This window comes from Microtus oregoni, unplaced genomic scaffold (assembly GCF_018167655.1).
Source record: "Microtus oregoni isolate MIOR12 unplaced genomic scaffold, Mior012 000048F_ref0000485, whole genome shotgun sequence".
Classification (NCBI taxonomy): Eukaryota; Metazoa; Chordata; class Mammalia; order Rodentia; family Cricetidae; genus Microtus; species Microtus oregoni.
The window spans coordinates 15,473,698-15,497,606 of NW_024543222.1; the positions used below are offsets into that span (position 1 = coordinate 15,473,698).

At 49.2% G+C, this 23,909-nt stretch overlaps 2 protein-coding genes across 20 annotated transcripts in view; one reads left to right on the forward strand and one right to left on the reverse strand.

Annotated features, from left to right (window-relative positions):
- The window catches only part of Kansl1 (KAT8 regulatory NSL complex subunit 1), a 122,872-nt gene extending 120,436 nt beyond the window's left edge, over positions 1–2,436 (forward strand). For 5 of the 7 annotated variants that reach the window (XM_041635736.1, XM_041635735.1, XM_041635739.1 and 2 more), the window contains 2 exons: positions 177–429; positions 683–2,436. In XM_041635736.1, the coding sequence (XP_041491670.1) occupies positions 177–429; positions 683–910 (481 nt within the window). In that variant the 3' untranslated portion in view covers positions 911–2,436. The remainder of the gene's footprint in view (positions 1–176; positions 430–682) is intronic. The other 2 variants (XM_041635740.1, XM_041635741.1) reach the window with 2 other exon arrangements.
- Positions 2,437–3,584: 1,148 nt separating this feature from the next.
- Positions 3,585–23,909, reverse strand: part of Mapt (microtubule associated protein tau) — a 97,432-nt gene continuing 77,107 nt past the window's right edge. For 8 of the 13 annotated variants that reach the window (XM_041635545.1, XM_041635534.1, XM_041635535.1 and 5 more), the window contains 4 exons: positions 15,979–16,071; positions 12,650–12,731; positions 11,541–11,653; positions 3,585–7,396 (listed from right to left, as the gene is read on the reverse strand). In XM_041635545.1, the coding sequence (XP_041491479.1) occupies positions 7,181–7,396; positions 11,541–11,653; positions 12,650–12,731; positions 15,979–16,071 (504 nt within the window). In that variant the 3' untranslated portion in view covers positions 3,585–7,180. The remainder of the gene's footprint in view (positions 7,397–11,540; positions 11,654–12,649; positions 12,732–15,978; positions 16,072–23,909) is intronic. The other 5 variants (XM_041635536.1, XM_041635546.1, XM_041635544.1 and 2 more) reach the window with 1 other exon arrangement.

Consider the following 23,909-nt stretch of genomic DNA (forward strand, 5'->3'; position numbering starts at 1 on the left):
GGAATTAATGAATCTTAGAACATCATTACTGTCAGTTCGAATTTTAACTGCTTTGGAGTAGATGCTTTTTTTTTCTCCCATAACTCCTCCTCTCACTACCCCTGCCCCCCAGAAAGAAACAGAAGAAATGCCTATTACCTAGGTACTCACTCGCTTGTCTATTCGTTGATTCATAGGTCTTACAGGTCATCAGACGGCCGGACCACCCCACAGTTGGGCAGTGCCAACCCTTCCACCCCACAGCCTGCCTCTCCTGATGTCAGTAGTAGCCACTCTCTGTCAGAGTTCTCCCATGGTCAATCTCCTAGAAGTCCCATTAGCCCAGAACTGCTCTCAGCCCCCCTCACCCCTGTGGCTCGGGACAGTCTGCGACACTTGGCCAATGAAGACACCCGTTGCTCCACACCAGAGCTGGGGCTAGATGAACAGGTGAGGGGTATCTCCATTAAATGGCGGGAGGGTATGTGAGGAGGCAGCATATACTAAAGATAGAGCTTTCCTCTCCCTTGTTTTGAAGTACACTAGAAATGTGCTGGGTTACCCACCTTAGGGGAGGGGTCTTCTTAAACTTCTCCCAATAGTAGTAGACAGTCTGGTTATCAACGCTGGGCCACAAGTGTGAAGGCCCAGGAAATGAGCTGAAACTAGGTCGTCATCACCAGAATATCTTGTCTGTCTACAGTCTGTCCAACCATGGGAGCGGCGGACCTTCCCTCTGGCCTACAGTCCCCAGGCAGAATGTGAGGAGCAGTTGGATGCACAGGACATGGCAGCACGCTGTACTCGCCGCACCTCAGGCAGCAAGACTGGTCGGGAGACGGAGGTGGCACCCACCTCACCTCCTGTTGTCTCCCTCAAGAGTCGGCATCTGACAGCAGCAGTCGCAGCTCAGCGCCCAACTCACAGATGAGCAGGAAATGAGACTCTATATAGACTCTCTACTATTGGCATTAAAGCTTCAGAAATCTCTGCGTTTGATATTCAAACATCATATGCTGGAATTTTCACAGTTTTTAGTGAATTTAAGGAATTTAGATTCTCCTTTGGTTGGTTTGGTTTTGTTGTTTCTGTTTCCTTGTTTTGTTTTCATGTCACACCTGAGCACTTCCTCCAGTTGGCAGACAAGTTCAGGAAGAAACCCTGCTGGCCTGGTCCTGCATATCCTCTGCACTGTTGGATCACTGGACTTCCCAATGTTAGATGATTACCCTCTCCCTTGCACCTGTGGGGTAGGGTGGACCAGCCAGGTGGCAGTGGGTGGAAAGCTCCAAGTCAGCACAGTCTCCTTAGGTTAGGATGGGATAGAATAAAAGCAATCTGGGCTCTTACCCCTTCCCTCCAGTCTGTGGCTTGACCCAGCTTAGCTCTAGCTGGGCACCCCTCCTTGGTCTTCTTGTGCTGGCGCTCCCTTCCAGCCAGCTTCTTTGCTCTGTTGGCCAGGTCTTCTCACTGAGCTCTGAGCCAGCAGTACAACTAGCTTCTCCTTGTCACCTGGACCTTGAAGACCTATTTCCAGTTTCATCTGCATTCGGTCATCTGTCTTGGCTCCTTGGCTGCAGTACTCTGCTGCAGCTGCTCAGGTCACCCTATTCTACCCTTTCCCATCTTTCCTGTTCATGCACACAGACACGTTAGTCCTTCCACTCAGAACATCTATGAAGATAGGGGTTTGGACTGCTTAACCCATCCCCACACCCCTAAAAGTTAGGAAGTCTAGAGTACACAGCATCACTTCTGTTACCATGTTTTCACTCAGTAGTAGTCACATGCCCTGTTCTTTCACGTCCCTGTCAGTCACTTAGACTCCCTCATCTCTGCTCCCCTTGCCTGTGGAACACTGTCTGGTCCTAGCTGTGGTTTCCATTGTCCCCACCAACCTCCTGTTAGCCTTGTGCCTGTCTTATGTATGATCACATCACCAAAAAAAGGGGAGGGGAAAGGAATTTTCTTTTTCTGCCATTTTATAATTATACAAAAATAGTAGGCAGACTGCTTAATGGTTGGGGTTTTTTCACAATTTTCAACATTAGTGATTTTTTTTGTTTGCAAGTTAAAAGGTTTGTCATTGTTTCTTTAAACAACAATAATGCACCATATCCCTATGCATAAAGTGCTTCTTCTATTTATAAGGTTGAAAATTCTGAATAACCCTTTTAGCATTGTAAAAAAAAACAAAAAAAAGACAAAAATTTAAAAAAACTTGTATTTTGTAAATATTTTCTTTTCCTGCTTTGAGCTGTGTAATGGCAGCGAACATGTAGCTGTCTTTGTTCTATAGAAATGCTTTTCTTCAGAGAAGCTGATCTTTGTTAATGTCTTGATTCTGTTCGCAAAGCACAGACTAGTGCTTAAAAAAAAAAGGAAGGAAAATGAAAAAAATAATAAAAAAAAAGATACAGAAAGTCATGTGTCATGCTTTTCTTGATATACTATTCTCTGTGTGCCTGGCAATGGTGGCAGCCCAAGCATTCTTTGGGGTTTGGAGATTTGCTGGCTAGGTGTTGTGAAGGGTGTTTGACTAAGGTAAGAGATAGTCTGCTCTGAAGTGAAGCAAAATTGATTTATTCCCTCTCATTGTTCCTTTAAGAGGTAAGCAGTATAGAATTTCAAATTTCTCTTTAATGGGGATTTTTACTTGTCACCTTCAGACTTTGAGGGGAGTGATCAATGAAAATGTATGTAATTTGCATGTATCTAAGTTGGTTCTTGCTACCTGGGGGAAATTACTTTGTCTAAGAAGGCTAAGAGCCTTCTCTAAGACTCAGCTGTTATTCCATTTTTCTGCTTTTGTGTTGCTTCTATATGCATCAGGATATACTAGACTAAAACAGCTGCCTTCAGAGGCCACGCACATCAATGAACTGGGGAAGACAAGTATTTTGAGATTGGAAATCTAAAGACTATATGACCTTGACATATTACCAAAGAACTCAGGGAGATGGTTCAGTGGATGAAGTGTACAGTGTGAGATCCTGAATGTGAGCTTAAAGCCAGGCATCTGTAATCCTAGTGTTCCTATGTCAGATGGGAGGCTGAGATCCAAGAATCTTTAGCAGCAAGGAATCAGGTAACAGCACACACATGTGCAGGAGAACAATGTCTCAAGGTGGACAGACTGACACCCAAGGTAGTCCTCTGGTCACATGCTATAGCACTAAATTGGGGCAGAGATTGAGATGTTGCAAGCAAGAAGCTGCTGTATTCCTAGCAGATCTATAGTAAGATTTAAGGTGTAAGAGAGCAGCAGTACATGGGTATGCATGTAGGATTTACAACATGGGCTTTTGAGTTTACTTTAGCCTAGACCACCACACTTAAGTTCCAGGGGTGAGGAATCTCATACACCTCACCCCAAACTTCTTTGCTTCAAATGAACTGGGAACTAGGAACTAATGTAATGTAGCCTTGTCTGAGGATAGTTTGCCAAAGGTAATAAACCAAGTCTGTACTCTAGATCTCCAGGACCCCAAAACTGCCGCTCCAATGTCTGGTTTTACTTTTCATTTCCTGTTCTGAATTCTCAATGGAAAGGAACTTGTAAATTTGTTTTCTTGTATTTGGAACTCATGAACAGAGATTTTGTTTAATCAGAGTAATAACTTTATTTCCAAATTCACTTTTACAGCAACAATCAGTGTAAATCGTTTGTTAAAACACAATACACTACATGGACATTCACAGACAGGAAGCTAAGCTAAAATGATTCCATGTCCCTCCCCCACCCCCTCAAAATCACCAAAGAAATCATAGGACTTGCAAGCACTGGAGATCATGCCCAGCACAGTAACTGCACAGGCTACAATCCATCAGGAGGGTGAGACTGAGCTACTGCCCAAAGTAACCCTTCCAGAAGCCAGAGAGAGGTTTGGAGGCTCATAAAACCATAGTCATATAGTTGGTTACCACCTCTGCCCTTCACTGGAGAACAGACTAAAGGAAGAGGTCTTGGCTACTGCTAGTAGTTGTAGGCTGTGGATCTGAAGCCAGTCCAGAAGTGGTAACTGATGTGCCAGTGACTTAGAGGGAAGGAAGCCAGGGTGAGGCAGGATGGTGGGCTCTGGACACCAAAAGAAGGCAGCAGACAAGAGTAGTTCATAGATTCCTACACAAACCTGGGAGCTACACCTGGCTGGGAAGGCAGGGAACTAGCTGGCTGTCTCTGCCTTGGGAAAGCCTGTCACAAGCCTCCAGGCTAAAGCCATGGCACTTCTCTCTAGCAAGTGGTCATAATCATGAAGGTTACAGATGGCTACACTCCAAGGCTTCCGTTTGCCCATGTGAAATATCTTAACATGTTCCTCCTCCCCCCTCCCCCCATAGCACAAAGCAATCTCAAACAGGATACAGTCTTACCATTGTAGTCAATTTAAATGGAACTATTGATAAAGTGAATTAAGAGCTTGGAGGAACCAGGCATATGGTATACCCTATCTAGCCCACCCTAAGTAAGACATCAGCTCTGGACTAGGGAGGCATGGGAAGAAAGGACAGGTGCTGTGCCCCTGGGGGATTGTCCTCACTGAAGTCACAAGCCAAACTCATTGTAAACTGCCTATCAGCCAGCACTGACCTGATAACTCCAAATAATTATTTTGGGGCTGTTTTCCCTACAAGAGATATTTTAGTGTTCCCATTCAAGGACAGGAACTGCAGAATGGACAATGGGAAGTAAGATAAAAACCAGAATAGGTAGCCATGATGAAGGGACAATGCTTCAAGCCACACTTCCCTTTTCTCCATTGGGCCCGTCAGCATCTGGGAGCTTCTCCATAGGTTGTTCTTTAATGGGAAAGGCTGGCTGCTTCCTTCTACCATCCACAGTGTCTGTCCTTAACTCCTTAACTGTATCCAAGCCAGAAGTGATAGAATTGGGCCTGAGGCTCCTATGCTTCTGAGGCCTCTTCCCTGCAGCTGTAGGAGATGCTCATGCAAGGTCAGTGGGCTGACACTTCGGACACCAAGGGAGTCTCCTACGATGTCCCCTTCCTCAGTGGGGCAGTTCATCCCAAGCCCTGTGGTGAGGGCCCAAGGATGTCTTCTGGAGAATCATGGGATTTCTAGGGCCACAGCTCTCGCAGCTGACACTGATGCCCTTGTCTCTCGGAATGCAGTAGTTATCAGCCCATCTTACAGGGCTGCTGTGGGACATGAGGCTGTGATTAGGCAGGACCATCTTCACTCTGCAAAACAGGCCAGCAGGAAGCTCTCCCTGACAGGTGGAGTCTCTCTGGTCCTGTGTTTCAGGCCTGGGCAGCTAAGAGACCTCCAATGTCACAATCCAGTGTCTGTGAGGTCCCAGTTGCAGAGGAAAACTTTGAAAACATAGGGTGTCCTAGCAGTGAAGCACTGCACTGGCCTGGAGCCAAGAAATACCCAGGACCTCCATCCCTGGTGGTGAGCTAGAACCCTTTGACAAATATTACAAGATACATGCATCCTTTTTTTTTCTTTTTTTCTTTTTTCCTTTCTTTTCACTATCATAGTCACTGGTGAACCCAGACAAACAGACAAATCCAACTACAACGCACAGGGTGTAGACGGGGAGGGAAGGGCTGTATCTATGAAGATGTCTGACTGCTCCAGCAGGGCAGGCAGCACCGCTTCCATGGGGATTGGAGGAAAACATTCCCAGGGGGTATGTTCCCCAAGTTGGGGTGTGGAGGGCTGATTATGTGCACAGGGACTTACTGGTGGCTGGGCTCTGGGAGGCTAGCAATCACAAGCTGGGGTGGAAGAGAAGGATGAGAGGAATGTGGCCCTGCCCTGGGAGTCTTGTCTGCTCTTACTGGTGCCAACACATTGGCACCTGAATTGCCTCCAGCTCAACACGAGAAGAGGGCCAGGCCTACCTAGGAGGCAACCACTATTTAAAGTTTAAAACAAAAAAAAAGCAGACAGAGTGTCCAGGGTCATCACCAGGCACACTGGTTGGATTTGTGGAACGTAGGACTAGAGACTGAGCTTCAAATCTTTGCCCTCCCTGGACTCCAGCTCTTAGTGTAGAGCAGGTACTACCCACATCTACCCAGGGCCAGGATGGGGGCGGGGAGGCTAAGCACCCTGGACAGTGAGACGGGATGAGAGAACGGCAGTGACTGGCTCTCGGCAGACACGTGGGTGTGATGGACAGGTGGAGGGGCTGCAGTGGCTGTGGGAGGGGTGGGAGGCCTGTCCGCCCCTCCTCCATCCCTCACCCTGCAGAAATGCCAGAGGACCAAGCTTGAGAACAGGCGGATGTCCCCAAAGAGGCACAAGTCCTTATGAAGAACTGGTTAGCCCTAAAGTCCCAGGTCTGTGAAGTGGCCAAAATCATGGCTGCAATTCCAAACTTCAGAACTCAGTAAAGCAGGGTTTTCTGTGAGAGGAGAATGAAGCCCCTCAGCTCAGGACTCCCACCCTGCAGAGAGGGAGGAATAAACCAGTGCCCTGTGATGTCAAGGTCAGCCTTCAGAGAACCAAGCAACAAGATACCACCTTCCAGCTGCCCTACAGAAGGGGCACATACTTCCCAGGGCCTTACCAAACAGGCAGTTGTGCCTTCTAAGGCTGCTGCAGGTGACTGGGGCTACCTGTTCTTCCCAAGCGACTTGGCAGGAGCCTGTCTTCCTCCCCTCTCCTCTGACTCCCTGACACCCAGCTCTCAGCCTTTGCTGCCTCAGGCCCGCTTCACATCCACACATTAGCATCGCCTGCCTGCCTATAGCTCCACAAACACACCAAGTTCCTAACCTTTTGTTGCTGCTGCTGTCCCTGATGCCCCTAGGGTGGGGCTGTGGCAATCAGTTGCCCTAGTCCCTTAAAACTCCCCAGAAACAACCTTCAGAGCCTCCTTCACCCTCTAAGACTCAAAGGGGGGTGGGGGGGGGGGGGGAATCAATAGCAATTGCCCAAGGAAATGTTGGGTTTGGCCATGTTTTTACATGTTTTTCTTAAAAAATATTTTATTACTAGCCCACGAATCAATTTGGAAGATGAAATTTACTCTTATTCCCATCACTGATTTTGAAGTCCCCAGCCAAAGCCGAGCCACAAAAGCAGGTTAGGTGACAAGCCGGTCGGCTGGTCTGTGAGGAGCAGTGGGGAGGGCAGAGGGCGAGGGGCCAGATCATTCTTTTTTGTTTTTCTTCCACACTCTCACTCTCTCTTCTCTCCACGATTATTGACCGCCCCAGGGGCCTGATCACAAACCCTGCTTGGCCAAAGAAGCGGAAACTTCATCGGCTAGTGTGGCAAGCTGTGGGGAGTCCACCATGTTGATGCTTCCCGTGGAGGACACATTGCTGAGGTGCCGTGGAGATGTGTCCCCAGACACCACAGGCGACTTGTACACGATTTCTGCTCCATGGTCTGTCTTGGCTTTGGCATTCTCCCGGAAGGTCAGCTTGTGGGTTTCAATCTGCAAGAAGTATAGGGTGAGATGAGTGACAGCCTAGGGAACGCAGACAAGCCCTGACTGACAGACTCTGTGAAGGGAGAAAACATTCTTTTGTTTGTCTGTTTTTATTCATTCATTCATTCACTCATATATGAATATATATATATATATTTCTCTGCAGTTTTGGAGCCTGTCCTGGAACTAGTTCTTGTAGACCAGGCTGGCCTCGAACTCACAGAGATCCTCCTGCCTCTGCCTCCTGAGTGCTGGGATTAAAGGCATGCGCCACCACTGCCCGGTTCATTCCTTTATTTTATTTTGATGCAGGGTTTCTCTGTGTAGCCTTGGCTGTCCTGGAACTGGCTCTGTAGATCAAGCTTACCTGGAACTCAGATCTGCCTGCCTCTGCCTCCTGAGTGATGGGATTAAAGGCATGTACCAGCACACCTGGCTGTTTGTCTAATCTTTCTACATTCATTTGTGTTTGTGTGAATGTGTGTGTGAATGTGTCTGTGTGTGTGTATGTGTGTGTGTATGTGCATGCATGTGCCCTAGTGCATGTGGGGAGATCAAAGGACAACTTGTATGAGTTGGTTCTCTCCTTCTAACATCTGGGTCCTGGGGACCAAACTCAGGGCATCAGACTTGACTGCAAACACCTTTACCCACTGAGCAATCTCACTGGCCTGGCTTGTTTTAAGGCAAGATCTTACTATTTAGCCCAGGCTGGCCTGGAACTAGCTATCCTTAGGAATCCCTCTGTCTCTCAGTTTCTGAGATTACAAGTGTGTGCCACCAAGGTTCAGGCTTAATACTTGATTATTCCACAGAGAACTTCCTCATGCCAAGGGCTACTTATTCTATCCCATTACAGCATCTACATCGAAATCTATCTCCTCCCTGACAGAAGTGGGGGAGGTTCCATTTCTCTGCAACTACAAACAATGCCGAATAGGAACAACCTCCAGTGACTTTGCATGCATCATTTTACATGGGTATATTATCCTAAATATGTATGACTATTTACTTATGTTTCTTTTTTTAAGATTTATTATGGGGGCTGGAGAGATGGCTCAGAGGATAAGAGCACTGGCTGCTCTTCCAGAGGTCCTGAGTTCAATTCCCAGCAACCACATGGTGGCTCACAACCATCTGTACTGAGATCTGGCACCCTCCTCTGGCGTGCGGGCAGAATGTTGTATACATAATAAATAAATAAATCTAAAAAAAAAAAAAAAGATTTATTATGTTTATGTACACAGTGTTCTGCCTGTATGTATGCCTAAGGTCTGAAGAGGGCGCCAGATCTCATTACAGATATTTGTGAGTCACCATGTGGTTGCTGGGAATTGAACTCAGGACCTCTGGAAGAGCAGCTGGTGCTCTTACCCACTGAGCAATCCCGCCATCCCTTGTTTGTTTGTTTGTTTGTTTGTTTAATTGTGCTGGGGATGCAACCCGTAGCCTCAGGCATGCTGAACACACACCCCTTGCTCTGGACTCTGTGTTTTGCTAGATTGTTGCCAATTTGCTGCTAAAAGCACCAAAGGGGTAGCCACAAGAGAAAAGGGCCTGCTGTAGAATCACTGGTACCAGCGGTCACAGCTACACACACTCTTTGTCCAAGATTATTAAGGTATTTTCAGGTGGCACCCACCTAGAAGTTGTAATGCCAAAAAGCCCTTTTTAAGAAATGATATCACAAGCCTAGGGAGATGGCTCAGTGGATAGGAGTGCTTGCTCTGCTAACACAAAGGCCTGAGTTTGAATCCTCAGCACCCAAGTAAAAAGGCAGGGCAGGTCTGTGCATGTCTATAACTTGTAAACTCAGCATTTGGGGATGGAAACAGTTACATCCCAGAACCTCACTTGTGGCCAGTCTAGCAAAAACAGCAAGCTTCCAGTTCAGTGAGAGACCCTATCCCTGTCTCAAGGCAAAAAGGTAGACAGTGAAAGAAAGAGAAAGACACCTAATGTTCTGCTCTGGCCTCTGCATGTATGTACATGGGTGTGCTCACTTGCATACTCATGTACATGCAACACACACACACAGTTGCGGGTGCAGACACACAATGCTATAGCCAGTAGTCTAAAGGGAAGCAGAAAGCAGTCTGAGGCATGTCTCTACATAAAAGGGGTAGACACAAAATGTCTCAACCTTGTTCTGGATCCCAGACTTTGAGCCAAGTGTGCATATATGTATGCTACACACACACGGTATTTCCATACAACTTCTGAGGTCAGAGACCCTAGGTGAAGAGTCCTTCTTGCTGGGAGCTTGACTGTGGACATTGAGAAAAATCAGGCGTTCGTATGCTCTTCTTTTTGGTTAACAGGGATCTTCCATATTATTGTACTTGAGAGAATCTTTCATTAAAACGTGTGTATGTAAACACGCATGTGCGTGCGTGCGTGCGTGCGTGCGTGTGTGTGTGTGTGTGTGTGTGTGTTACAGGGTTTCTCTATTAGCCCCACCTGTCCTGGATCTCGATATATAGACCAGGCTGCCCTCAAATTCAACAGAGATCTGCCTGCCTCTGCCGCTGGGATTAAAGGTGTTTGATTCACTATGGCCAGCTGTTTCTGGTTTTGTGAGATAAGGTCTCAGGTAGCCCAGGCTGGCTCCAATTCTGTGCAGCTCAGGGGTAACCTTGAACTCCTGATCCACCTGTCTCCAGCTTTCCAGTCTTAGGACACAGGGACCTTCTTTTGTTTGGATCTCACCCCACCTCTGGGGTGCTGGTATTTCTCTGAAGGAGAAACAGGCCCGCACACTGAAGCTCGGCCTACATCAGGCCCCCGGGGGAGTCCTGCCTGCCCAGAGCTTCCCCCAGGGCATAGAAGTTCCCAGGTTGGTGGAGAACTTCCCTTACCCAGGGAATCTCCAAGGCCTAGATCTGCTCCAGTCCTATTGGATCAGACTGAGGTAGAGTCAGGCCTATGACTGCCTATGGCCAAGAGGTCCCGTATGGGAACGAAATACAGGAGGTTTTGTATTTAAATTGAGCGATGTGCGGCAGAATTAGCAGAACTCTGGCCATTGATGAGGCTTTCCCACCTTCCCAGAGAAGGGAGCCTGCCCAGTAACCCTCAGGTATGGCCTCCTTTCTTCAGCTTCTGTCAGCTTCCAAGACTGGAGGATCTCCTGCTCTCGGGCAACAAAGGTCTGTGTCCGCTTTGGGGTCCTAAAGACCAGAGGATCTGCCCTTATAGGCCATCTCGGGGAAGAACCCCTCAGCCTGCTGGCTGTGTGTGTGCCGGCCAGGCGTTTCAGCTGTTCTGGTGCCTCATGGTCACCAGGGGCTTTATATAAGCAGTGGATGCAGGCATGCAGCTGCAGAGGAAAGCAAGGAGCTGTAGGGACTTGCCAGGCAGGGGACTCCCAGGGACCACCCAACATGGCCAAGTAGAAAGACAACTGAGCCACCTTGGGTAAGTACCCTTTCTCGTGCTGGGCTAGGTCTGATTCCAGAAAATTCCCTCTGTTCAGTTATTTCCCGGGAGGACCCTGCCGAGGAGACTACCTGCACGATACTGGGCCAGGCAAGTGTGGAGGTGGTTTGTACCAAAGAGGAGAAGCCAGGGCGGCCCTACATTCATCACACCCTGTGCGGGGGCAAGAGGAGTTTGCTCGGAGCCACACACACCTTTGTGTGCCTTTACCCCACACATACCCATGTCTACTAGGTACCCAGTCCTCAGCCCTGAGACAAGACACAGCAGCCTCAGTGTGAGCAGTGGGAGCACTTCTCTTCAGAACCGCAGACTTTGTCCTTTGTCTGTCTGCTGAGAATCTCAGGTAGTGCAGGCTGGCCTGAAACCTACGATGCAGCCAAGGGTGATCTTGAACCCTTGACCCTCCTGCCTCCACCCGGGATTACAGTTTATGCCCAGTCTATGCAGTGCTGGGAAAGAACCCAGGCTCTGTGCGTGCTGGGCAAGCGCTCTACCAGCTGAGGCTCATCCTCAGTATCGCTAGTTTGCGCTAGCTTTCCTGGCAACCAGCGGAAAAGATCTGTCTTTGGTCTCATGCCGTGTTTCTTGGTACACTGAGCTCAGGGTGAGAACCCATCGCTAGATAGTCCATATGGGGCCTTCTAGGACCGGCCTAGCTCACTCCACTAACCCCCCTCCCCATGTGACCTCCCCATTTGTCCCCCCTTACCTTCTTATTCCCTCCTCCAGGGACGTGGGTGATATTATCCAAGGAACCAATCTTCGACTGCACTCTGTCCTTGAAATCCAGCTTCTCAGATTTTACTTCCACCTGGCCCCCTCCTGGAACACAACCCACACAAGAGACTCTTGTCATCGTCTGTGGTCTGGGGGACTTAGCATATATTAAATGAGGTCACGGCCTGCAGAGCAAAGTGCCCGGGGCTGCTGGAGGCTTGATAGCAATTAGGTTAGTTGTCACCATCCTGGCAGGGAACATTCATTAATGTGCCCATTCTGACTCCTGCAGAGGCTGGGTCAGGGATCACAAGCACAGCCCACCCTCTGGGAGTTGTCGGGGCTCTGCTTTATCTGGAAGGAGGCTTGGCCACAAGGGAGTCCTTGTAAGGGCTTCCAAATCACCTGCCCCTTCTCTAATTGAGATGTACATCGGGTATTTACTCCACAAAATCTTTCTCCTGAGATGCTTCAAAGGTACAGGAAGCTTGGCCAGGAGAAGGCATGCTGAACTCTAAACTTCCAGCAATGGAGATTTTTTTCATTTGAGCATCCTGAAGCCACAGCCCCTCAAGACCTTGGAATCACATTGCATGTCAAATGCACAATGAGGAGAGAGCCTAACCCCGTCTGCCTCTTTGACTTGGGTCACCATACCAGGGTGTAGCAGGAGGGGAGGTGACTTGTACTACTATCCTGGGAAGGGTGCTTTGTTTAAACAAAGTCACAGCGAAGGTAGGACAACAGCCCAGAAAGGTCTTATGTCATAGCTGCTGAAGTGACCCCTGTGCTGGCGGAGACAAAGCTGAGATGTCCACAGAACTGGCCTTTGGGGGTCCAATCAGTCCCACGGCTGGTCCTGTCTTACAGGCTTTTCTGGAGAGCCACACGATGGAATCTGGAACCAGTTCTCCCTCTCCCTCCACCCCTTGTCTAGGCTGGAAAAGCCCTGCTCAGGAGCCGGCAGGGACAGTCACACCTCCCGGGTCACACAGCACCTTCACATTTAATGCTTACTGCCCAGGTTGCTGTATTCCAGGAGGCACCTGCCGGCCTAGCCAGCACCTTCCCATCCCACAGCCTGCCTTCCTCAAGGGCTACCTGGTTTATGATGGATGTTGCCTAAGGAGCCGCACTTGGAGGTCACCTTGCTCAGGTCCACTGGCTTGTAGACAATTTGTACCTGCAGGTCAGAAAGGGTGGGAATGAGACAGAGAATAAAGGGGGTTGTGTTACTAGGGGGGTAACACAAAGCAAATTCCAATGGACCACTTGCCAGTGGCTTCCACCAGCTTCCGATACACCCCACTCAGGGAGGATAATATGCTTCCCAAATCCAGACAATCCCCACGCCCCCAGAAAACTGGGTCCTCACAAAGTGACTATGGGACCATCTTCAATTCCAGAAACCCAAAGAAACTCTCAAGGAAAAACAGGGACGCCTGGTCCTTGATCACACTATTTAGCAGATATTTAAATATATAAACACAAATCTTTTCACTGAGGAAAGACCAATCACACACAGTGATTGGAAGTGGAGGAAGTGGCCTGCAGCCTCCAGGTGATCTCCTCAGAAGGGACTCAGAGAGGAGAGGTGGCAAGGAGGAGTGAACATCCAGGAAACTCCCACAGCCCTGGACCATCGGGTGGCATACAGGACCCAGGACAGTGCTATGACTCAGGTAAGAGCCATGTGGTGTCCCCTGGACACTTCATCCTCTATTGGAAAAAGCAAAGTGACACTAACAGGGAGAGCAGGCACACAGCAGAAATCACAGGCTTAGTGGCTCAGCAAGCGTGAGTGAGCAGACAGGACACACAGAGAGACCTGCCAGCCCGAGGACCCTTCATGTGGCACAGCAGAAAGGCCTGCTCTGGGGAATGACAGTTGCGTCCCGAGAGAACACCCTGAAGGAGGCCACCCAGGTAGATGGGGCTCCTGGAAGGCAGTCTCTCAGAACTGTGGCTTGCAGCATAGAGAGCTGGTCACTAACTGCCACCTTCCAAATGGGTCTCCTATATAGGCCACCAGTGGGGTCATTCCAGTGAGGGAGAGGGTCATCTCCTGTCCATGTGAGAGTTGGCAAAGCAAGGTTCTATAGATGGCTAAACGGACAGACCCCTCTCATTTTCATGGAGAGCTGTGCTGATTGTATGCTGTGTTGTGGGGTGTGTGCGTGTGTGTGTGTGTGTGTGTGTGTGCGCGCGCGCGTGTGTGTGTGTGTGCGCGCAATGTGTTTCTTTTTCTGCTAATGGACTTGATGGAAGAGGCGGGCTGTGGCCTCACCGGTCAGTGTGCTGGAGTCACACGTCAGTGTGCTGGGGTGTCACCCTGCCCCTGTGAAAGTGGACGAAGAGCAGATGGTCCCGAAGACTTTCTGCAGACATTTCCAGGGTATAGTGGGAGTTCTGGGGCAGGTGATGATGGGAGAGCAAAGGGGTTGGCTCCCCCAACAGGAGAACTTGCGCTCTGTAACCCATGGGAGCCTGAGATCTCCAAGAGGAGACAGGAATGCTAGAGGGACCAGAGCCTCACTCTTCCAGGCCCAGGTAGAGTCTCGAGTCAGTGGCAGGGTGTGGCAGGGTAAGAGATGTTGGAAGCCTGGAATGACCAGAGGAGGAAGGAATGCACGGGGCGTGGGGAAGCAGCCCTAGAGAGGAGGCCACAGCCCAGCCAGGAGGCACAGATGGAGGAGCAGCCTGCCTGCTGCAAGTCCCTCTACCCTAGCAAGAGCCAGCAACAAGCCAGATGTGCAGTCCAGGCCAGGGATCCTGCAACCCAAAATGCCAGAGGCTATAACCACCAGCTCCCTCCCTCAAGAGAGCTTTCTCTACAGGTCCATCCTGTAGACAACAGTGGCCACAGGCCAAGGACAGTCCTCATGGTCAGCCCATAGTTTATCTTGTGACTCTATATAAGGTCATAGGTCAGTCCACAGGCTGACACACTGCTGCACACATTAGGAAAGTTCCCTGACATCCTGGGCACTGGAGCCTCATCAGGCAACCAGCATGTGACCAGAGCTGCCCTGCACTGGCTCTTCCCCATTTCCCCTGCAGGGGCATCCGCCCTCTGCAGCCCACTGGAGCCAGAGCCTTCAGCCCCAGCAGCAGGCCAGACATGAGCCAAACCAGATGCCCTGTCTTTCCTCCCCAACCACAGCAGGCCTGGGCTGGGAGGTCAACACACCCTAAATGACAACATTAAAGGGCCCAGGGACAAAGACAGCAATGGGAGTCGTTAGTGACCATCTCTTTCCCCCACCCATCTCTTTCTAGAACAGTTTATTGAATGTACACAGAGAGGGCATCAGGCTGGACAATAACTACAGTGTAGCCAACAGCCGTGCCTCTCCTTCTGAAGCAAAAAAACACAAGTACAGGGTGGGGATGGCAGGAGCACCGTGAGTAGAGGACAGAGGAAACAGCAGACACCGTGAGGAAGCATAAGAAGCAGTAGCCACAAGGCCAGCACTTGCTGCTCTGGGGCCAAAGGTCCGAGAGGCAGAAGGCAGGGCAGGTGCCAGGGCAGGAGGCAGAAGCACATTGCAAGAATAAACCCTGTGGGCCAGGGCACACAGTCACAAGATTGAGCCAGCAGGAACTCTCTCAGAGAGCCAGGGCTTCTCCTGGGACTGACCCAGAGCTGGGGATGAAGGAATTGGCCTGGAGAAACCCAGGCCAGTTTGCATATCCTGCCCTGTGGACACAGGCTAGCCAGGAGGATATTGGAGTCTTTAAGCCCATCAGGGAAGCCTGAGAACATCTCGCACTGACTCACTTGCCGATAAGCTGGGTCCCCAGTGGTGTATAGAGGACAAATTTAAAACCCTAAGCAATCTTCTCTGGCAAACCGGACTCGGGCAATAGATACCACCCGCAAGCTCTCTTAGACTCTTTGCAGCCAGAGTCCCTGTATTGGGGGGGGGGGTGAGTGGGGGCTGGTTTTAAACTTTAACTGAGGCTTAGGAATTGCTTCCCAGATGAGAAATGGAGGGTGACTAGGACCCTCTCTGCCGTTGACATGGGACAGGAAGCCCTTAGCATCTGCTCAGATCATATGGACCGTCCATCCACAGAAGAACTGTTCCAGAGATGAGGCTCCGGAGAGGTGACAGTCCAGGCTTGGGTGCCACAGTCTTCAGCCCATTTCTAGCAGGCTGTGGGGCTTCTAGGGACATGGGCACGGTACTGCGGGGACCCAGCTTCTCAGGGAAGGGCCAGCCGGAGCCAGTTGCTGTCCCGATTCTGCTGGGTTCTTCACTGAACATGGGGAGGGGAGTCTGGGGGCAGCAAACCTAAGTGTAGGGACACCAGAGGCCCTGAGCCTGCGGGGATTTATTCTCTGCAATGTTTCCCAAGTACACACTTATGACACGTGTCTCAGCAAAGGCTGCAGCGCACTGCAGGGAGCGTGTGACTGTACTCACACTGCCGCCGCCCGGGACGTGTTTGATATTGTCCTTCGAGCCGCACTTGGACTGGACGTTGCTAAGATCCAGCTTCTTATTAATTATCTGCACCTTTGATAGCCAGAAAAGAGAATGAGTGATGACCACACCCAGCGCAGTGACCCCTGACCTGCGTGCTGCTGGGGAGAACCAGGTCTGAGCCCCGCCTCCTGGGGGGTGCGGGCTGCAAGGAAGCTGCCTGAGAAGGCACACTGCCAACCTACTAGACTCAGAGATCACAAAATGGATCTGAACGAAAATGGGACTGGGGACTCGAGAACAGATGTGGGAAGGTTGGAGTGGAGTGACGAGTGTAAACAGGGAGTCCCCTGTGTCCAGTTCTCAGAAGAAAAACAACAAACCCCCCAAAGCCCACGCCCGTGCAAGACAGCGTCTAAGATTCCTCGCGCCGCTGGAGAGTTGGAATGTGAAGGTTCCCAGCCAAATTGTCTTGAGTTGAGATGGCGGATGGTTTGGTGAGGGTGAAGATGGTTGCCACCAGACTACACACGTCCCCTCCCACATGCGTGCAGTGGCACACACACTCATACATGCAATAAATAAATATTTAAAAATACTTTTTAGCTCTTTTTTTGGGGGGGAGGGGCCTGTTTTGAGACAGGATTTCACTAGGTAGCCCTGGCTGTGCCAAAACTCACTTCGTAGGCCAGTCTAACCTTGAATTTAGAGAAATCTGCCTGCCTCTGCCCCCCAGGGGCTGGGATTAAGGGTGTGCACTACCTGACCAGCTTAAGTTGAAATTTAAAAAATTTTTAAAACTACCTCCATTTATAATTTCATTCTATTGTGTTATTAGGAAACCTTCACTACACTATCATCAGATCAGAATGTGTTATTTGGGGGTGACCTAAATTCATGTTCTGGGACCATGGTCACTCACATTTGGCTTCAGAAGAAGCTCTCCTTCCCTTTGAGGTGGCAGCTGGAGGAGCTACTGGCTGTTCTCAAACTGTGGGGCACTGGGGAAAGTCTAAACCTAGCCCTGACCTAGGGTTTGAATATTGGAAATCTGGTTTACGTGGATAAAAAAGTGATTTTTTTTTTTTTATCTTTCACAGACATGGTTTCAGATTTTGGAAAGAGTCTCATGTATCCCAAGCTGGTCTCAAAACTCAGTGTGTAGCTAGGCATGACCTTGAACACCAAGGCCTCCTGCCTCCAGTTCCTCCACAGCGCTGGCTTACTGTCTGCCTCATAGCTGCTAGCCAAGATGGGTAAAATTGCTCTCCAGAAGCGAACTCACTGTCCGGACTGTTCCTGGGCTACCAAATATTTGCATCGACTCCGTGTTCAGTATGAACAGCCCACTGTGAACATATCTTGGCAAGGAATGTTTCCGTATTGTGGATCATCTTCATGGCACAGACTCCTAGAAACACGACTTCTAAGTTGAAACGACAGGTGTTCTAAACACGCTCAATCCAGTCCTCCAAATGGCCTCCTGAAAGGGGACTCAGCTCCCTGGACCCCCTGCTGACAAAGCCAGCAGCTTGTTTTGCTCCTCTCTGTGGGCGTTTGGCAGTGCCAGGCTCTCACAAGGGGAGTTCCTGAACTACATACATAGTGAGCTTCAGGCCAGCCTGAGCCTAGTATGATACCTCTGTAAAAATAAGCCAGCAGTGGTGGCGCACACCTTTAATTCCAGCACTCGGGAGACAGAGGCAGGTGGATCTCTGTGAGTTCTAGAAAACTAGACCGGGAGCAGTTTAGAATTAGAAAATACAGACTCTGGAACTGAATAGAAGACCCGAATATCAATCACCATGCACAAAACTCAAGTCCAAATGGATTAAAAACCTCAACATAAAGCCAGCCACACTGAACCTTATAGAAGAGAAAGTGGGAAGTACACTTGAATACATTGGCACAGGGGACCACTTCCTAAATAAAACCCCAGCAGCACAGACACTGAGAGAAACAATTAATAAATGGGACCTCCTGAAACTGAAAAGCTTTTGTAAAGCAAAGGACACAGTCAACAAGACAAAACGACAGCCTACAGGATGGAAAAAGATCTTCACTAACCCCACATCAGACAGAGGTCTGATCTCCAAAATATACAAAGAACTCAAGAAATTAGACACCAAAAGATCATATAATCCAATAAATAAAAAAATTGGAGTACAAGGAAATGTTCAACATCCTTAGTCATCAGAGAAATGCAAATCAAAACAACTGTGAGATTCCATCTTACACCTGTAAGAATGGCCAAAATCAAAAACACTGATGACAACTTATGCTGGAGAGGTTGTGGGGAAAAGGGAACACTTCTGCACTGCTGGTGGGAATGCAAGCTGGTATAGCCCCTTTGGATATCAGAATGGTGATTTCTCAGAAAATTAGGAAACAACCTTCCTCAAGACCTAGTAATACCACTTTTGGGTATATATCCAAAGAATGATCAATCGTGCCACAAGGACATGTGCTCAACTATGTTCATAGCAGCATTGTTTGTCATGGCCAGAACCTGGAAACAACCTAACTGTCCCTTGACTGAAGAATGGATAAGGAAAACGTGGTACACTTACACAATGGAGTACTACACAGCAGAAAAAAATAACAACAGCTTGAATTTTGCAGGAAGGTGGATGGAGCTAGAAAACATTATTTTGAGTGAGGTAACCCAGACCCAGAAAGACAATTATCATATGTACTCACTCATAGGTGATTTTTAAACATAAAGCAAAGAAAGCCAGCCTACAAACCACAATCCCAGAGAACTTAGACAACAATGCAGACACTAAGAGAGACGTACATAGATCTAATCTACACGGGAAGTAGAAAGTAGACAAAGAGAAGATCTCCTGAGTAAATTGGGAGCATGGGGACCTTGGGGGAGGGTTGAAGGGGGGAGGGAAGAGGCAGGGAGGGGAGCAGAGAAAAATGTAGAGCTCAATAAATATCAATAAAAAAAGAAAACACAGACTCAGTTAAAACAAGGAGACATAAAAGGGTGGTGTCACAACACAGGGTAATCACTGAGATATGCAGTTAGGGCTTTTAGATTCAGCACTGAGCTTCCTGGAAGCCAACGAGAAAAAGGAAACACGAATGATTATATAACTCTGTACTTAACAAAGACAACAGTTTTTGGAGGAAGGTAGCTGTCTTCTGGATACAAAGAAACCAAATTAGTCACAGGACATTAAGCAATCACATACAGAGACACCCCCACCTCCCTGGGTGGTTGGTTCTTATTCTAACCTCTTGGAAAAGAAACACACTGTTGTGGGTTTTGGCATGGACAGATATTTACAAAGCAGACTGGAATTATGGTTACTGGCCACGTTAAGCCAATGCCCTTTGCAGAGTGCGGAGAAGAGGGCGGTGGTTGGCATTGTGAAACCTGAGTCGTAGCAACAGTGGCATATACGGTTCTGCCGAACTGGGCTTTGGCTCTGACTAGACACTGGAAATACCCCCGAGGGAGAGGATGTTTCCATCTGAGAGCCTTCTGTTCAGGAGGGAAGTGGCTGTGGTCAGGAAGCAGTCCTGAGAATCTGGCCGGGTCCACTTTAATTTACCCACTTCCCAGAGACCCCCAAAGCCATTTCAAGTCCTTGGTGGGCCTTGTTCTGGGTCTGCTTGGGTTCAGAACTGTTGGGGGATCCCTTCTTGGCCCCAAGCCTCTAGATGAAGGAGCTTTCAGAGTGGTGCTAGCAGCGCTGGGCTGGGCCTCACTTGGACAGTGGGCCAGGGCAATGCCTCATTTGGGCAATGAACCTGGTGTGGGCAGCTGGGCCCACAGAAAGCTCGGGGATGGATGCTGAAAGCCTGCTTGTATTCAGTCCAGTCAACCTGGGAAAGGCAATGAAGTACCAAGGCCAGCCACTGTTATTATGCTACTATTGTTTTGCTTTTTTTGTTTTTCGAGACAGGGTTTCTCTGTGTAACAGCCCTGGCTCTCTTAGAACTCGCTCTGTAGACCAGGCTGGTCTCGAACTCACTGAGATCGACCTGCCTCTGCCTCCCAAGTACTGGGATTAAATGCATGCACCACCACTGCCCAGCAAGGCCAGCCACTATTAAGGCTGTCCTTTCAACGGTGACTGGGGACGTAGGCTAGTTGATAGAGAATTTTCCCAGCATGCATAAGGCCCTAGGTTCAAGCCCTCACACCGTATAAAACTGGATGTGGTAATGCAAGCCTGTAATCTTAGCACTTGGGAGGTAGAGCAAGAACATCAGAAGTTCAAGGCCATTCTCAGCCACAGGAGGGCAGCTTGGAATAAATGAGCCCCTGTCCAAAAAATAAAATACATTGAAAACACTTCCACTTCCAACTCCTACCCCTAAATACACACACACACACACACACTTAAATGAATGTTAAAAATTTTTAAAAACTCATATTTCCATATGACCATTGGTGAAAGAGAAGGAGAATGGGATGGACAGAAACAGAGAAATGAGCCGAGCCGAGATGAGAGATAGAAAAAGACCAAGGGAGCAGGAAAGATAACCATTGCAGAGAAGCAACAACTATGGGTGGTCCAGGAGTGGAGGCGGATGTCTACAGCGCTCCATCGCCACCTGGTGGTCACCTGTAATATAGCAACCCTTTGCCCTTGGTGTTCCCAGGCTCTGCAAACTTTTGACTTGTGGGACTTGGAAATCTTCAGAGGAGCGCTCCAACTGCTCAGCCAACCAGGCTGCTTCCATGCTTGAACACTAGCCAAAAACTAGTTTAGAAAGAAGTGCAATTTCTTTCTTTCTTTCTTTTCGTTTTAAGACAGGGTCTCACTATACAGCGCTGGCTATCTTGGAACTCACGGAGATTCAACTGCCTCTGCCTCTTGAGTGCTGGGATTAAAGGTGTGTGCCACCACCGCCCAGCCTGTTGTTGTTGTTTTAAGTGGCTCCCACTTGTAATCCCAGCACCCAGGAAGTAGAGGTGAGTGAATTCAAGGTCATTCTTGGCTTCAGAGTGAGTTCAAGGTTAGCCTGAGCTACAGGAGACCCTGTCCCAGAATTAATTAATTAACAGATAAAGGTTTTCACATTTTCCCTATGATCTTCTTAGGTCTTAAAGAAGAATACTTATGCACCAATTGTGGTGGCTTATGCCTGTAACCCCAGCCCTTGGGAGGCTGAACCAGGAGAATCGTAGGGCAAACCTATGTAGCTTCTTCTACATAGCAAGTCTCAAAAAACTAAATACCACTAATACTAATACTAATGGACCAGCAAGATGGCTCAGCAGGTAAAGGCTCAGCAGGCGGATCTCTGTGAGTTCGAGGCCAGCCTGATTTCAAGAGCTAGTTCCAGGACAGGCCCCAAAGCTACAGAGAAACCCTGTCTCGAAATAACAACAACAAAACCCAAAAAAACCAAACCAAAACAAAAGAACAAGACAAACTCTCAAGGATCCCAGGCTACAGGTTAGGTGTTAGTGTCAGGAGGGGACCTGGGTCCCTGAGCCACACCCCTAGCACGTCCTTTCATCTCTTACTTCACTGTCACCTCCTGTTACTTAATGTGTGTGAATTTCTATAATTAAATTTTTTTGAAGGTAGCCCAGGCTGGCCTTGAACTCACTACGTAACTGAGGCTGGCCTTGAACTACAGTTTCCCTGCCTCCACCTTCACAGATTCACCGGTCACGGATGAATACTTACAACGCGTGGTCTCCTCCATCCCAAGAATACAGCACTCACTGCATTTCATGCCCCGTGAGAAGCCACTGGACAGAACGATCTAAGGTGGGCTTCCCAGGGCTCCATTCTCTAGAGCAGTGGTTCTCAACCTGAGTGGAGAACTCCTTGGGGGTAAGAGCGACCCTTTTATGGGTCACCTAAGACCACTGGAAGACAGATATTTAATTATGATTCATAACAGTAGCAAAACTACAGTTACAAAGTAGCAATGAAAATCATGGGCGGTGGTGGCGCACGCCTTTAATTTCAGCTATCCCAGCACTCTGGAGGCAGAGGCAGGCGAATCTCTGGGAGTTCAAGGTCAGCCTGGGCAACAGAGCTAGTTCCAGGACAGGCACCAAAGCTACAGAGAAACCCTGTCTCGAACCGTCCCCCCCCAAAAATGTAAATTACATGTATTTATTTGTGCGGCTGTAGAGATGTGAACATGATACAGTGTGCTTGTGGTCATCGGAGGAAAACCTGTTGGAGTCGGTTCTCTCCTTCCACCAGGTCCTGGGGGTCAAACTCAGGTAAGTGGTCAGGTTTTGTGGCAAGCACCCTTCACTTGAGCCATCTCGCCGACCCCAGTGTACTTTTTATTGTGTGTGTGTGTCTGTCTGTCTGTCTGGCTGGCTGGCTGTCTGTGTGATACCCAAGGAAGTCAGAGGAAAGTGGCAGATGTCCTGGGCCAGAGTCACAAGCAGTTTGTGAGCTGTCCACGGTGGGTGCTGAGACTGGAACTCTGGTTCTTTGCGAGAGCAAGCGCTCTTAACTGCCCGGCCATGTCATTCATTTTCTGTGGGGGAAGTGGGGACCTGAAGCCTGGAGGACAACCTGCAAGCGGGAGACACCTTGCAGCATCATGGGCCCTGGGAATCGGACTCAGGTCGTCAGACTTAACAACAAACACCTTTAACCCACTGAGCCATCTCACCAGGCTCTTTTTAAAATCACATTATTATATTATATTATCATTACACATAATAATAATAATAATCCAAGCAACGGAGCTCCACCTTGAACTTCTCATCCTCCTGCTTCTCTGGAGTTTTGGGAGTTCCTGTCTGCACCATACCACAAAGTGTCTATCTGGTGCTGTGGACTGAACCCAGGGCCTCATGCATGCGAGGCAAACGCTCTGCCAATGGAGTTACATCCCTGGCCCTACTCTTCAGGACTCTTAGAATTTTGCCCTTTCATGGCCGGCGGTTAATGATTCTGAGATAGGGTCTCATTAAGCAAACATTCCAGGGACCCAAGATGTCAACTCAGCTCTGCGAATCTTTCATCAGGGGGCGTTACCGGCCCTGTCCATCAACCCAAAATAAATGGCTTGTCATTGCGTAGCTCTTTGCTTGAAGGGCTGAGGCTTGTTAGGACAACCCTCCTGCCCTCAAAGAATGTGAGGGAGGCTATTCTTGGCTCTGTCTGTCACTTCCCATGCTGTCACCGCTCCCAGGACAAGTCACGCTGTTCCTTCTAGCCCTGTGAGGATATGGGCAAAACATCATTACTACCCAGCACAGTTCCTCAGATGGGGCCGGCCGAGCCCTTCCTTCTGCGGAACGTTGCAGAATGCTGTACTCCCTGTTCAGGCCAGTTCCTGGTATTCATTTGAAAGAGCTGTCCAACCTGGCAAGCCACCTCACACTGGGCAGGGCCTGACAGGGCAACCATCCTCTGCCTACACTGCAGGCTCTGCTGAGTCCTTGATGACACCCAGCAGCCCTGTTTCGTGAGGGCTCACTGCCCTCAAGGCCTCGGGGAGCTGAGTTCCCCTCAGTTATCAGGATGCTCAAGGCTAACTAGACAGGGGAGTTCAGGGGGAAGAGAGAAGAGGGAAGGGCGTTCTAAGCTGGTGGTGGCCTTGCAGTTCAGGATAAAGCAAGAACCTGACGTTCCCAAGGGGTAGGCAGCAGGGGTGAGACTGAAGAGCCCAGTTTGGGGTCACCAGAGTGACAGAGATCACTGGACACAGTGCTGTCCAGGACCTGAAATGGGAACAGGAAGAGCCAGCAAGGAAGGGGCATGAACAGGAAAGGGGCAGAAGGGACAGGGGCCTGGCAGCAGTCGAGACTGGCATGAGGGGTGGTGAGGAGACAGGCTGTCAGCCTCAAGGTCTCTGAGTTGCAGGTACTGCGCACTATGCGTCCCACAAAAGCCCTGATGGGTCTGCCTCCTAGTCTTGGTGCTGAGGCTGGGAAAGAAGATGGGAGAACCAGTTAGGTGCTTCATAGAGTCTGGGAAGTC